Source organism: Canis lupus, chromosome 29 (assembly GCF_048164855.1).
Source record: "Canis lupus baileyi chromosome 29, mCanLup2.hap1, whole genome shotgun sequence".
Taxonomy (NCBI): domain Eukaryota; kingdom Metazoa; phylum Chordata; class Mammalia; order Carnivora; family Canidae; genus Canis; species Canis lupus.
Window position 1 is genome coordinate 35295095 of NC_132866.1, and position 16738 is coordinate 35311832.

At 33.6% G+C, this 16738-nt stretch overlaps 1 protein-coding gene across 6 annotated transcripts in view; it reads right to left on the reverse strand.

Moving 5' to 3' along the window:
- Positions 1-16738, reverse strand: part of HECTD2 (HECT domain E3 ubiquitin protein ligase 2) — a 70056-nt gene that overhangs the window by 24423 nt on the left and 28895 nt on the right. For all 6 annotated transcript variants that reach the window (XR_012020882.1, XR_012020884.1, XR_012020883.1 and 3 more), the window contains exons 3-9: positions 9215-9353; positions 8414-8516; positions 7913-8002; positions 6055-6119; positions 3945-3990; positions 2152-2261; positions 531-679 (exon numbers count right to left, since the gene is read on the reverse strand). Coding sequence is in view for 3 of the 6 variants with exons in the window: in XM_072806134.1 (XP_072662235.1) it covers positions 531-679; positions 2152-2261; positions 3945-3990; positions 6055-6119; positions 7913-8002; positions 8414-8516; positions 9215-9353 (702 nt within the window). In the remaining 3 variants the exon portion in view is untranslated. The remainder of the gene's footprint in view (positions 1-530; positions 680-2151; positions 2262-3944; positions 3991-6054; positions 6120-7912; positions 8003-8413; positions 8517-9214; positions 9354-16738) is intronic.

A 16738-nucleotide genomic window follows, 5' to 3' on the forward strand; every position in this document is an offset into this window, starting at 1 on the left:
TTAGCCCAGGGCGTGATCCTGGAGTCCCGGGATCGAGTCCCACACCAGGCTCCCTGCATGGAGCCTGCTTTTCCCTCTGCCTCTGTCTCTGCCTCTCTCTCTCTCTCTCTGTGTGTGTCTCATGAATAAATAAATAAAATCTTAAAAAAAAAAAAAAAACAACTTATGGTGGGGATTAGAACAGTACAGAGAAGGGAGTAAACAGATGAGCACCTCTTCACACCACTTTCCTATCAGCATGTTCCCCTGCAGGAGTTCTCATAAATTAATGCAAGTTCTTGCTTTCTTAGGGGACTCTACTTAGCAGGTCACATGCAGCAGATGGACACAGAATACTGTCCAATAAAATGCATAAAGCTTTTTTATGCTTATAAATTGTGAAATCCATTATCAAATATCAAAACAGGAAATAAATTACAACTCTCAACTTTAAAGAAGGTTAAAATTTAAGAATCTCCACAGCACTTTGAGATCTTTATAGAAAAGTCCCTAATATTTAACAAAAGAGAAGATAGAATAATAAAACCTACTAAGTAAAGCCAACACTTTAGATGCTGATGGGATCCACCAGGAACACTTTGTGATAGGTGGAAATTCTTCAGGCTTTGCAGGAAACAGGCGCAAAGAAATAAACTGCAGCAATCTCTCTACCAATTGTTTGAACCTCTTCTGGGATATTCTGGTAAAGATTTTGAAATAATTCCAATCAAATTCACATTTTCTATTTTGGCAATATGTTTGTTAGATATCAAAATGCATTCTGTACACATAAAGTTTTAGAATATCCCCCCAAATTCTATTCCTTTAAAGTTGCCAAATGTTTGAAAAGATGCAAAATCTTACCTGGAGTATTGTTTCTTAAATAAGAAATAAACACCAAAATTACTATAGTGGTAGCATTAAGCATTTCATTTTTAAGGCTTTTAATATTCAGTCAATCCTTGTTCTTTAGACTCAGTATTTGCAAATTTCCCTCCCTGCTAAAATTTAATTGTAACCCCAAACTCAGGGTCAGTGGAGTTCAGTCATAGGCATCTGCAGATGGGCAGAATGGCCAAAAATGGGAGTTGCCAGATATGCATGCTCCCAGATGAGGTGGAACAAAGAAACACTCTGCCTTCTGGGTTTAGCTCTCAGATGGTAAATGAGTAACTTTTACACAGTTTATTTAGAGTCGTGTTTTTCACATTTTTGTGCTTTTTGTTAGTAATTCTGGTGTTTTAAAATGGCTCCCAGCATGTAGTGCTAAAGTTCTGTCTAGCGTTTCAAGCACAAGAGGAACATGAGGTAGCTTATGCAGAATAAAGTTCTTTTTTTTTTTTTTTTCAGAATAAAGTTCTGTTAGATAAAATTCATTCAGACATTAGTCACAGTGCTGTTGGTTGTGAGGTCATTGTTAACGAATCAACAACTTCTATTAAATAAGATGTCTTTACATACAATGCAGATAAAATAAGATCATGTATTCATTGGTTGATGGAAATGCTATGACCAACAGCTCATTGGAACCTAACCCTGTTATGTCCCATAGGATCAGTGATTCAGTATTTGTTAATTCAGTGTTAGCAGTGACTTTACAGAACATAAATATGAATAATGAGAACCAACTGTCTTTAAAATTAATTTTGAAAATATTCCCTCTAACATTTTATCAAAAATGGAGAAAAATCATTGTGTATGGGAGTGTACTTCTATGGAAAAACAGACTGTTTTTTTAGTAAGTTGATATTGATGGCTACCCTATATTTTATGGTGCCGTCATTAGGTAAGGAAAAGGTACTATGGAAGTAATGATGAACAGGAAATAAGAAGACACAAATTGAAGTAGCAGTATCTGAGAAAATCCAGTCACCACCTTTGTGACATATGAAAACCACTGACAGGAAGGTGCTGTGTAATAAGCTAGAGCTGTGGACAGAAACTTGAACAACAGTCTGCACCAGCAAAATGGTTACTTGCTTTCAAAACAGATGTTTAATTATCTTCTCTGTGGTACTAAGGTATATGTTTATAATTGGCTTTGAATATGGTTAAGTAGATCATTTCTAAAGACCTGAAAACATTTAAATATATTTTATTATAAAATAACTAATATCAAACTTGATACTGTACGATTATAAGAGTTCTTATTAATATGATAGAATGATTTACTTTTTAAACCAGTGAACTAGGAAATGATGATCAGCTTCCACTAAGGTAGCTATCTGCCGTAGCAAGTGAGCATAGATGACATACGTAGATGTATTATTAAATTGAGGATTCTGAAAAAGATATTAAAGATAATTGTGTTAAAATTTTGTTAACATGTAAAAGGAAAGACACTAAGCTTAATGAGCTAAGTGGTAAATTCGGAAACTAAATTTGAGACTATGAAATACTGGGTGAAATCCTAAAAAACAATAATCTATTTGTTTAATTATTTAATTAACAGAGACTTTGATTTTGGCTGTGGTATAGCAGAAAGAGCATGGGCTTTGAAATTAAGACAGATCTGGGTCTGAGGGCTGATTCTACCACTGCAGGCATATTCCTTAAAGTTTGATTCTCAATGTCCTCATCTGTAAAATAGGAATGATAATATCTATCTTATTTCTTTTAAGTAGTAAAAATAAAGTGTATGTAAGGCACCTTGTTCCATGGTAGTCACTATGATCCAATTAAGCAAACAAACAAAAAAACCTAGTTCTTCCTTGATTAAAAAAGAATGCTAGAAAAATGAAATAAAAGCTGGTTGTGAAACTTTTGCCACTGTGAAATGAATTCGGTGCATGTCTTACAAAGAATAAGGAGAGAACCACATCACAGCTTCTGGCAGCTTTCAAATGTCAAAGGGACACAGAAGGAATGCTTGGAGTCTCTAGTTACATCTCTAAAACCTATACTCTCATCACAATGTGTATTTCAGAATTTCCTGGAAAAAAATCAGTATTACTGAAAAATAAGCTGTGGGAATTAAGCACCATCTATTTTTCAAAACTGACTTAGTGGCAAGGACAAATTCAAAATCAGAGTACCTCCAGCTGATAGCCTCACCTAGTGGTGCTCATGAGAAGGCATCATGGGCAGAGCTTACCGCTGACCCACAGACTCGCTCACAAAATCCAAACTTCAGCTGTCATTTCTCTAGCTTTTACTGTCTACATAGATGTCTGTTCTTTTAGTGTTGCCTTTGTCCTTCCTATTTCTCCTTCTTATATCTCTCAACTACCTCTTGTCTATTTTTCTCCTTTTTCTCCAATTTTTTCTCCTTTATCCCCCTTCTTTTATTTTCACCATGCATATTTCCTTTTACTGGACATAATATTAAACTGAACTCTGTATCTTATTTTTCTTACCTTTAAGTGAGATAATAATATATGCAAACACCTTTTGTAAATTGTAAAGACTAATACAAAAGCAGTATGCTAGTTATGTAATAACATACTTCTTTCTCAAAAAAATAATACAAACTAAAAATCGCTTTTCATTTGTTTGGACCTTTTTATTTGTATCTACAAATCTGTATCTTTCAAGAGGAGAAAGTTCATCACCTTTCCTTCAGCAAACATAAGCAACCACCTTGATTTTTCCATTGAAATGTAATGTAAGCAATTATTAAAAATACCTAGAGAAGTTAGAAAACTACTAGTTGGGAAATAAAAGAAAGTTCTGGAGCCCAGTAAAGCTAGTTAGAAGAAGGTGATTAGAGGAAGAAAAGGTGCTTTCATTCTGCTTATTCCTGAATACCACAGCAGAAAGGCAAGAACTACATTAAAATTTTAATCCCAAATATAATTTAGCTTCTCATTGTTTATCTGTTATAACTTTCATGCTCTAGTAACACTATAATCTAAAAAATATCAATAATGTTGCAAAAAAATAATACCTAGCACTTGGTATCATTTCCCTTAACACATGCATAGATTGAGATCTCAATTAGACAACTTTAGTTCTTGCTTTCTTACCTGTAAAAGTATAAAATATGCTCTAAGATCATCTTTTGTTCGTGGACTGTAAAAGAAACAAGCATAATTGCTTACAGATTAGTATTTAATCTTATGGCATCTAACAAAAAATGATCAGCACATGTTTTTGTGAGAATTCAGTTGGTAAAAGCCAAAAATGAGACTTAAGTTAATATGTATAATTACTGAGACATAGAAATATATAGATTCTTCTGTGCTTATTCTTGGCTGGTTCAGAAGACACCTAAAAAGTGAATTAAGTAGGGGCGCCTGGGTGGTCCAGTCGGTTAAGCATCTTATTCTCAATTTTAGCTCAGGTCATGATCTCAGGGTTGTGAGATGGAGCCCTGTGTTGGGCTCCACACTCAGCATGGGGTCTGCTTGAGATTCTTTCTCTCTGCCCCTCCCCCTGCTCATGTTCTTACATGCTCTTTCTCTCAAATAAACAAAATCTTAAAAGAAAAAAATGAATTAAGTGGGCTATAACATTTTATAAGGTAAATATCAAGACTAACTCAGGAAAGAGTTGAAAGCCTGAAGAATAATCAACAATTTTAGAATATTTATATTTTTGTTTTAATAAAGGATAGTTGATAGCTTAAAAATATTGATGAATTGAAGAAAGAAAATATGCTTGTGTTTATACATCTATTTCTGAAATGATATAGAAAAGTCTGCAAATCAAATCACACTGTAAATGCATCTAGTATGTTTCTAATTAAATTTGAAATTAAATTCGTATTTGAATACCTCTGGGAAGTAACTAATATGTAATCTTTTTCCATATTAATCTGGATATTCACATTATCAAATTTGACCAAGAGTTGTTGTTATCCTCAAAGCTGCCGAGTGTTTCTTTCTTGCCCTCTCAGGATCTACTGAATACCCTTTCATAAATACTCTGAAGTAACTTCTTGAATTAAAAATGGTTCACCTCAAAACCATACAATTTAAGGAAAATGCAAATTTATTACAATAATGACAAATTAGGAAAAATACTGTTAAAAAATCACATGAAACTACACAGTATAGTTTCAATTGTTTTAAAAAGGTGACTAGAAAAAAGATGGCAAAATATTGACATGTTTACTTTTAAAAAAAAAATACTAGTAGTGCTTTCTCTAAATTTTCTGTAATAGCCATGAATTTCTTTGAAAATCAGAGCAATGCTATTAAAAAAATAGGGTACATTTAACATTTAGTAATAATTTTAAAAATTTATTTGAAAGAGAGAGAGAAAGAGAGGGAAAGTGCATGCATGTGAGTGAGGATGGGCAGAGGGAGAGAAGCTCAAGCAGATCCCCACCAGAGTGTGAAGCCTGATGTGGGGCTAGATCCCATGACCCATGAGATCATGACTTGAGCTGAAACCAAGACTCAGGTGCTCAATTGACTGAGCCACCCAAGTGCCCCTTAACATTTAATAATTTTTAAATGGGGCTTAATATTATATTTAAATGGGGCTTAATATAAACATTTGAATTATTATTTCTTTGGCTTTGGTAGAAGCTATTATTTAAGTTATACGCTACTTAAATAATATTAATTACATTGCTCATCATTCCTTATATAATGATTCAAGATTTAGTTCCAGAAAAAAAAATTTCAGTAGCCAAACTTATATTTCCTTATATTAGAAAGAAGAAAAATTTTGCTCTAGCTACTAAGAAATCCAAGGCTAAATTTAATGTCCATATAATTTAATTCTAGGTTACTGATGTAACTATCCACCCCATTTTTATACCACACATATATCTGTACATAACAAATTTTATATACAATTTTAAAGGATTCACAGATTCTGTGAAGCCCACCCTTTATGGAGCCTTCTGAGAAGTCACAAATCTCAAGTTAAAAAGTTTTGTCATAAGTGTTTTACAGGGTTTTTTTGGTCATAAATGGTTTATAGTTTCTTTCTGATCTGTTTTTAAATCAACTAAAATCTGAGAGTAAAAAAAAATATATATTATAAATATATATTTATATATATATAAATTGGTATATATTTATATATACCAATAAGTATATACTTATTTATAATACATATATATATATATATTGTATGGGACATAGAAATTATTTATATTAACTAAATATTAGGTAAAATTACCCTTTCCATTCTCGTAATAAGCTGTTAATGATTCCCTTTAATACTGTCTTCTGAATGTCTTGAGGCTACGGACAAAAGAAAATAATAAAAAATCAGGATTAGGTACTTAGGTGACTTTTATATGTTATTTGTATTTACAGAGCTGTTTTAATAACTAAAATAAGGCTTGATGACTGAGGACTACCATTTATGGCAGTATGATTTTCACATCTAAGCACTAGAGCACCAATGTCATAAGAGTACAATGAGAATGCTCCCTGAGATGTGCTGTGCACAAAAAAACCCTGCAAAATGTATATGGTGGCCCTCTGATGGCCAATCAGTTTTATATAACTGAAAAAAATTTCACTTTCCCTGGCTTGGCAGGATAAAATCATGAACACAAATCAAAGAGTAGCATGTTTAACAATAGAACACAACTGCATATATTTAAATAAATTTATTACTACCATTAACAAGTTACAATTAGCAGCTAAATCCACAATTCATTATTAAGTGCAATAAAATTATGTTCAATAAAAAATACAATTTTTATCATAACTGGACTTGGAAAAGGCATAAAATAACATTCCTATATAGTTTAATAATTCAAATATTAAAAGAAAAATCTTATTTCCATTTTAGAGAGTTTTCCCCTTGTGTTGTAGCTTTAATTTTTTAGTGTCTATAAAACACTGATATCATTTCGAGCCAAAAGAAGTCAGACAAATGTCCTAGGAATGGAACATTTTGGGTCACAGTATATATACATGCTTAGTGTTAGTAAATAACGTCAATTCTCCAAAGTGGTTGTACTAGTTTATACTACTACATCACGGTATGAAAGTTCCAGCTGTCCCACAATTCATGGTACTTAAAAAACCTTTTACTCATTTTGAATGGATGTGTAATGTTATTTACATTTCTCTCATGACAATTGTTATTATGTAGCTTTTCACGTATTTAATAATAAGTACAAAGATTAGAAATAAGACAAAGATACTATTACTTCTTTCATGCAAAATGATACAAGAGATTCTAGCCAGTGCAATGAGGCAAATACTTATATCTATCCATCCATATATGCAAGACAGAAGGACTGAAGAGGTGAAAGTCTTATTTTTCACAAATGATAAGGCTGTCAATACAGAAAATCCAAATAAAATGACTGATGAGCTATTAGAATTAATGAGTGAATTTGGCATGGTAAATAAAAATAAATATATGAAAGTATTTCTATATCCTAGTAATTAGAAAATGAAACTACAATAGCATAAAAAATTAAGTATTAGAACTAAATGTAACAAGATATGTATAAGGTATTTATCCAAAAATTACAAAGCATTACCAAGAAAAACTAAAGAAGATCTAAGTATGATTGGAGAGATATACCATGCTCATGGATTAAAAAATGTCAACTCCTCATAAATTCATCGACAGCACTGTAGTTCTCAAAATGTGGTCTCTGGGAACTTGTTAGAAACATAAATGCTTGGGCTATATGCCAGACCCAATGAATCTGAAACTCTGTATTTTAAGAAGCCCTTCCTGTATTCTGATACATACTAAAATTTGAGAACCACTATAGATTCAGTGCAATGTCAATACAATCAAATAATTTATTTCCTTTTGCTGACTAAATGAAGCATGATTTTATTTCAGCGAGCTTTCCCAAAGAAGGACTAGACATAAAAGTATTTTCTCCTTAATTCTCATTTAATAACAAAAAAGTCTAACTTTTGAGAATTCCAACTAAATTTACTATAAAATTATATAATTAGGCTACAAGGTGATTATTACAGTATTTGTGTGGCTGCTTTTGAAATACAAAAGAGACAAAGAACTATAATATTTGCATTTGTTCATAAATAGTACTTACAGTATTAAGTAAGGCATCATACACAGCATTCACAAATTTAGCATTAATCCCAGAATCTTCAATGGTATTAAATGAGGCGGTGGCATCTTTCTGCAAATGCAATTAATAAATTAAGTGTATATAACATTTAAGGACTGTTCTTAGTAATTTTGAAACATAACCATTACTTCACAATTTCTAATATTTTTTACAAGGATGATGAAAAAGAACTTTTAGGCAAAAGGCTAGAAATAAAAATGAATATATAAGAATTATTTTAATCAGTTTGTTTTTTAAAACTAAAAGAATGGAGTCAAACTTCATCATTAGTACAAACACAATCTTTGAGATAACACTTAAGTAATATTTATTTGTGATGGGTATAATTTCAGAAATTAATATATACATATGTTTGTTAAATAGCTGCTTAAGTCATTATTAGGTAGAAAAAGAACTAAGTTATCATATCTTCTTTGGAAAATTTAAAACTAAAACTGAAAAATGTGTTTTATGTGTTATTACCTTAAATGCAGCATTTAGTTCTGGGAAAGAATCAAATGTTGTTAGATAAAAATCATGTACTGCTTTCCAATCTCCTGTTGACTTAGCTTTTTCTACATCTTCCCTAAAATGAAAACATACATTAACTATAACAGATAGAAATATTATTCAGATAAAATAGCATTACTTCTTTAAAAATAAATGTCACCAAATATGTAATCTGAAACACTGAAGCTGAATACAGTATGTTCCAGTTAATGTAAATATAGTTTATGAACTTATAATTCTTAAATAGATCATGATATTAATTCAGCTTTCCATTCACTTGCTCTTTAAAAAGGTCATTCTTGACATGCTCCTTACAATTAATACTTTTCATAGCCAAACTTCTTGAGAGATTCTGTTTACATTCTCTGTCTCTACTTTCTTATTATCACTTAGTCCTTCTAGTACCCATTTGGATTATTTTTGGTAGTCACATAGCTTTTACAGTTTATGTGTCACATAGTAGATGAAATTGTATTTTTTTAAAAAAGGAAACATTATTTTATCACCACCTTTACCTCCTTTTGTCTGTTTTAACTCATATTCTTATTTAGTGTTGTTTCTTTTGCTGCAGCATTAGCTACCCCTTACCGGTTATTTATATATTTATTTTCACTTTCAACTTGAGATATCCAATCTTTTGTATCTTCACTCTTGACCAAGGCCTTATAAAGAGCCGCAGGTTCAATCAATTTCTCACACAAAAATATTAAATGATGTAAAGTACTGGCATGCAGATGACTGTATGTCTACACATAACAGTGAGCTGAAACTTACTGAAAGTCTTTCATAGTTTTGGGCTGGCGAGGAAGGACAGGTTCTGGAAGAACTGGGGCCTTTATTTCAGATGATAATGGGTCTACAGAAATGCGCTGTTTTTGTCTAACATCAAGGCAAATTGATGGTAGGTCTCTCACTGGGAAGTATAAAAAAAGCATTCAATGTAATTTTTAAAAATTTTTTTATTGATTCATTCATGAGAGACACAGAGAGAGAGAGGCAGAGACACAGGCAGAGGGAGAAACAGGCTCCATGCAGGGAGCCTGATGTGGGACTGGATCCCAGGACTCCAGGACCACACCTTGGGTGGAAGGCAGGCACTAAACCGCTGAGCCACCCAGGGATCCCCCATTCAATGTAATTAATAGTAAAATTTTTCTAAATCATAAAATGTCAGGCTAACTCAACATGAACAGAAAGCAAATGAATTATTTGGGATTGCATTCCCCTTGAGATCATATAACAGAAAATCTACCACAGGGAAGGGTACTTACTGAAGGCTCTATTGCCACCAGTCCCCCCTAACCCCAACTTCATCCACAACAGATATTAGGCCATATCTTATATTAAACATTATCCAGAGGTAATGTAAAGTTTCTTTCCCTTTTTCCTTTCCCAAAAGTTGTCTTCCAGGAAGTACTTTAGTAAGACTCAATGTTTTTAGTGTTATTACCTTTCTGAATATAAGCAAACCATTTATTTACATTCTCTGTAACTACTGTAGTTTTTGCCTCTTTAAAAAAATCAATTTGTATGACATTTTAATATATTTTTTTGTTAAATATTTGCCAGTTTACCCTTTGCCTTTTTGTTGCATTTCATAATCTTTTAATTGGAAAGAAAATAAATACAGGGGATCCCTGGGTGGCTCAGTGGTTTGACGCCTGCCTTTGGTCCAGGGCGTGATCCTGGAGTCCTGGGATCGAGTCCCACATTGGGCTCCCGGCATGGAGCCTGCTTCTCCCTCTGCCTGTGTCTCTGCCTCTCTCTCTCTCTCTCTCTCTCTATGTCTATCATGAATAAATAAATAAAATCTTAAAAAAAAAAAAAGAAAATACAAAAAAATCTCACAGAAGGAATCTATGGCTTAATGAGTTATTATAAGATAAACACCTCTGAAACCATTGACCAGTTGAGGAATAGAGTCTTACCAAGTTCCTCCCTGCTCCAATTATCCAGATGTTAGACTCTGCCTATTTTAATTTTAATTTCTCTCAAATTTTTAGCTTTCTTCATTTCTTTTTAAATTTTAAACATTTCGTTCATCTTCTAGTTCTCTCAAGGCATTCTCTGGTATGTGTGTTTGTTTGCTTTTGTGTTCTTTCTGGTTCATTTTTAAATTCTAAAAAATATTTCTAATTGTTTCCTTGTAATTTTGATTTTATCACTATATAATGTCCCTTTCTCTCTCCAATAATTTCTTTGTGCTAAGTCTGCCTTATCTGATATTAATACAGCCATTACTATATATATCTTTTCCCACCCTTTTACTTTCAACCTGCCTATATTATTGTATTTGAATTGAGTTTCTTATAGACGGCATATAGTTAGGTCATGTTTTTTAATCTACTCTGCCAATCTCTTTTAGTTGATGTATTTTAGACCACTTACATTTAATGTAACCTGGCTATATTGATTCATTAGGGCTTAAGTTTGTCATTTTATTTTTTATTTTCCATTGGTTTTCTTTTTCCTATTGTCTTGTGGATTACTTGAACATTTTTTAGAATTCCATTTTGATTCATCTGTTGCTCTAAATATATTATATATACATAACTTATCATAGTCTATTGGTGTTATCATTTTATCAGTGTAGAAATTGTACCTATTACGTTTCTTCTTCAGTTCTCAGTTTATAATTATTAATTATCCTTATTCTGTAAGTAAGGGGGTGTTTCTCCCTGGCTGCTTTTCAAAGGTCTTTAGTTTTCAGAGATTTAAGTTATCATATATCTTGACATAGATTTCTTTGGGCTTATCCTGAATGTGGTTTGCTCAGTTTCTCAAACCTGTAGGTTTAGGTCTCTTGCCAAATATAGGAAGCTTTCAGTCATTTCTGAGTACTTTTTCAGCTTACCCTCTTTCTACTGTCCTTCCAAGACACCAATGACAAGAATGTAACTACTTCTGTTATGGTCCTGCAGGTCCCTGAGATAATTCATGCTTTCTAGTCTATTTTCTGTCTATTGCTCAGATTGGGTAATTTCCATTGTTCTATATTCCAGTTCATTTATTCCTGTCTCCTCCATTCTGCTGCTGAGCCCATCTACTAAGCACTTTATTTTGGTCACTGTATTTTCTTAATTATTAATACTTTCAAACCAATAGAATAGGTGAATATTTTACATATTCTAAATTCTACAATAGTGGAATGTACATATGTAGAATTTTAATTCTATTCTTATGTAATCAAGATACATTTTTGAACTAAACAAACATAGCTATATCAATCATGACAGTAGTAACGCAGCTATAAGGTATTTCCTTATCCGCTCTCCCAATAAATATCTATTCCTAGATCTATCACTAACTTCAATGAACTAAGATAAATTTCATTAGTGTTAGGGCATATTTTATACTAAAATGTCTTTCATATTAGAAGATACTACAGAGATGCCAATTTCTTATAATTAAAAGCGATGATTTTCAAATTTCACAATATATCAGAATCACATAGAGAGCTTGTTAAAACACAGATTACTAGGCCCTTCCCCAAAGTTTGTGATTCAGTAGGTCTGGGGTGGGGCCCGAGAATTTGTATTTCTAACATGTTACCAGATGATGGTGATGCTGCTAGTCTGAGGGTCACACTGAGAAACATTGTTCAGTGGTAAGAGGAAAGAACCATGGTGCTGACAGTAAAAACATTAAGTTTCTTTCATTCACTTCTACATAACTGATTTTTATATCCTTTATTAAGTATGGAAATATCCAATTTCTAGTAATTTTTACTTTAGGCACATATTGGACAGATGTTTAATTCATTAGCAAGTAAGATTAGATATCTCTACAAATGATTTATTATGTTTGGAAATCTTTATTAAGAAAGAAAGGGCATCTCAGCAGCAAAGAAACAGATGATAGTCTCTTCTCTCCAACACTAGTCTTGTTACTATTGTCTTGAGGCTCCTCTACAGTTTCTCTTCCTCTTCACCAGGCTTACCCTTTCCTATCCCTTCCCACACACCTTTCCCAACCTGGCTATAAACACCCACTATTAGATACACACAGACTCATTCAAATATAAATTAACTTATTCACTCACAAGAGCATATATACACATTTTTATACCCACTCATTTTTATTAATACCATGCTGAGGTGGAAGAAGAGTGAAATTTTAGCAAGAGAATTAGATTTTGGCAATGCCTGAGAGTGGGAAGATTCTTACGTAAGAGAAATAGTAATGGTAAGGCCAAGAGGATTATAGGGTGAGATTAGAACCAGAGGCCCAGACAGGATTTATTTTTAGGTCAGAAGGTAACTTGGACTGAAAAGTAATACAGAATGCTAAAGTACTATGTAAATGGAACTTGAGTCAGAAAGAAAGGCAGATCATTTGCTCACATTAGTGAATGAAAGCCAAACTACAGGATGTGACACTCAGCTATTAAGAAAGGAAGAACAACAGCTCACAGCTGCTCTCATGTCCCTAAATATCAAGGCATTGTTTCCAGAGACAAGCTTTCAGTCTGTTCTCACAGATGGTTATTAAAATCTAATTCAAAAGAGAAAATCAATAAATGTAGTGATGTGAGATTAATTAAATCTCAAACTGATATTATAAATGGAACAGGCAATTCTTTGTTCCATCACATACAGGTTTTTTTCTGCAACATAGAATACCGTAAATTCACTGAAAAAAGCCAAAATATATTTATCAGCGAAAACCTGTCATTTTGGTTTCATTCAGCCAATACTTGGGAACACTGTGTGCTAAATTGATAAGCAGTAATCATTTTCCCTTGCTTTTAATATAGTGCTGCCAATTTTAGTTGGTTGCTTAGAAACATTAAGTAAAACACTTGAAGCCAGTGCAAGAAGAATAAGGGTTCTAGTAGAAGCTGAAAGTATATAGAAAAAAACCATGAAGATCATAATACAACTGTGTATGAGAGTGTGAGATTATCAGTCAAATTTTGCCAGCCAACTCACTGTTTTCAAGAAGCTATCAGAAGCTGACTCTGGTTGAAAACTAGTAATATGTGGTTTTCCACAACTGTAGTCACCAAAATTAAGACTGACATTTTAAATTGGCCACATGATTAGGACACTGAAGATTGTTCCCCGCCATCTAGCACAGATGGCAATGACAACATCACAGGTAAACAAGAGTCTCTATGGAGGTTAGGTGTTCGTTCCTTATCCCTCTATTGCTGGAAAGGAAATATTGTTTTAAAAGGTTTGCGGCTGGTGACATACTGTTGCAAAATGCTATACTCTACGTTTCATCCTGAATTAAGTTATAATTAAGTAAATAATAAATAAGTAGTAACAACAACAAAAAAAGCACCAGCCTTGGGAGTAAGGGGCTTGGTCCTGTTGTTGGCTAGGTCACTAACCTTCATAACCTTAGATAGGTCACTGAAATTCCTTAAACCTCAATTTTGACATTATAAAATGAAAGAGGTGACCTAAGTCTGTTGTTCCCAAGACTCCAAAGAACTTCAAGGGCTACCTCATGGGACTGGTAATGGCGGGTATGTTTACTTAGAGCAGTTCAGCTTTCCTCTGTTTAATATAATGATGCTCTAAGAAAAATTTTACTTTTCAAAAGTGTTTTGCTATGAAAATAAAAAATAAAAATAGGTTTGAAAACCACTAGTTTAATAATCTCTAACTTCCATCTTTACAACTATTTAAGAACAAAATGGGTAGGGCTTACAAACCAATCAAAAAAGTTAAAATTCTCTATTAGAGTGAACTATATGAAGACATATAATAGAGAAACTGAAGCAGCATGGAAACTTACCATGCATAATGTCATCTAAACGCCTGATTTTAGTTACGACTTCCTATCCCCACAACAGGGTATAAGAAAAAGTTCTAAAATAAGAGTCAAAAGATCTGGGTTCTCTTTTGGGATTTTACGTTGACATGATGCAGTCATTTTAAGGTCAGTCCATAAATTCTTTTAGATTCCTCTATGAAAAGATGGAGTCTAACTTTTCTCCCTTGGAATATGGGTCAGCCTTAATGGATCCCTAACTAATAAAAAAATGTGACAGAGTGATGCTGTATGACTAGGTTATAAAAGGTAATAAAATTTCTGCTTGGCTGCCTCTTTTTGGGGTGCTCCACCTTGGAATTCAGTCACCATGCTGTGAAGAAGCCAAGCAGTCCATGAAAAGGCCAGCTGTAGGTGTTCCAGCTAGAACCTATTTAAAGTTTAAGGCCTATAGCCAGTATCAACCACCAGCATGTGAGTGAACAGACTTCATGGGATTTCAATATTGTAGAAACCAAAACAAATAAACAAGAGCAACCTTGAAGAGTCAGAAATCATGCAGGGAGGGGAAAAAAATGTAGAAACCTATCACTAGACTTTCAGCCAGAACTACCATCTTCTAGTAATTTGCCAAAATCATCAACTCATAGGGAAAGGGGAAAGGCACCTGCTATGTGTTCTCTAGGACTTTTAGAAAACATGGAGTTGTTCCTTTGGCCACATAGATGCTAATCTACAAGAAAAGTAATATTGTCGCCACCAAAGGAATGGGCACTGTTAAAAAATGAATGCCCCATAGATGTTACCATGGCAAAACTGGAAGAGTCTACAACGTTACCCAGCTTGCTGTTGGTATTGCTGTAAACAAGCAAGTTAAAGGCAAGGTTCTTGCCAAGAGAATTAATGTATATATGGAGCATATTAAGCACTCAAAGAGCCGAGATAGCTTCTTGAAGTTCATGAAGGAAAATGATCAGAGAAAGTAGGAAGCTGAAGAAAAAGGCATTTGGGTTCAACTGAAGCACCAGCCTGCTCCACCCAGCAAAGCACATTTTGTGAGAACCAATGGAAAGGAACCTCTGCTGCTGGAACCCATTCCCTATGAATTCATGGCAGGATAAATGTAAAGAACAACAACAAACCCCCCAAAAACCCCTTGAGACTAAAATACATGCATAAATACATAAAATAAAAACCTATCACTAACTTAGAGGGATAAAACACAGTACAATCAGGAAACAAGAGGGTTCTATAAAAAATGAAATATTTAGAGAGGGGAGAAAAAAGAATTCCTATTCGTTAAAAGTATATTAGCAGAAACAAAATATTTAATAGAAGGGTTTTGAGGGAATGCCCTTAAAATGTATAGCAAAAGCATAAAGAAATGGAAAATAGAAGTGAAAAAAAATACGGAAATTAGGAAATTAGAAAGTCTGGCTTTTGAGTAATAGGAGATCCTATTACTCAAGAAAAGAGAAGCAGATGAGAGGAAATCATCAATGAAAAGTTTCTAGAAAATTTCTTGGAATCCAAGGACATGAACTGCTAGATGAAAAAGGCCTACCAAACATGTTGCACAAGGGATGAAACTAGACCCACACCAAGTCACAGCTCTGTGCAATTTTAGAGAAAGCCCCAAAGCAACAAGATCATTCTATGTATGTATGCATGTATTTTAATCTTGAGGGGTTTTTTGTTTTTGTTGTTGTCCTTATACAAAGGACCTGGAAAGTGAGAGCTGTACCCCGCACACACTTAAACAGAATGACCCAAGAGTGAGTCATTTTGATGCCTGCCAACACCAAGATCCTGACTACTTCTGTACTCTTCTTTTTAAACTGAAGATAGAAAGAAGAGGTGAGCCCAGCCCAGACTGTTATCTGTACTTTGGCTTGTCTTGCCAGTGGGGTGATGAAATCCCTGGTCTCCATTTCTTGCTGTGCTATCTGAATCAGCTGAGGGCACTCCGGTCACCTCAGGGCACTTTAACCTGGTACTCCTGACAGATGGAGGGGTTGTATTTCTGTCTGACATCTAATACATACATAGTCCAACAAATCACAGCTCTGTCAGACATGCTTTGTTCCTCTGGACTCACTCATGACCTTGCTCACTAACTTCCCCAGAAAGGAGTCATGCATTCTTATGGAAGCTGAAGCTAGATCTGACTCAAGAGACTGTTCAGACTATCATCTCTTCACCTAATAATGGGAATACTGTCCCTTAAACACCCAAAGTTTATGCTTGCTATTCCATTTTTCAAAACTAAGCAGTGTGTGTATGTGATTACATATATAATTTAAGCAGTATATTGCTTATAGCAATGTATAAAGACAGCAAAACTATTTTTTTTTTAAATCACAGGAACAGTAGTTACCCCTGGACAAAAAGGTAGGGCAATGCAACTGGGTGGGTTCACAGAAGCTTGTAATGTTCTTTTTCCTAATTCGAGCACTAAGTTCATGTGCTTTCCTTTTATTACTAAAACCGTATACAACTGTTGATTCTTCTATATGTGTGATGTTTCAAATTTTTAAACATTTGTGCAATTACTCATGAAATAAGAGAAAGAAA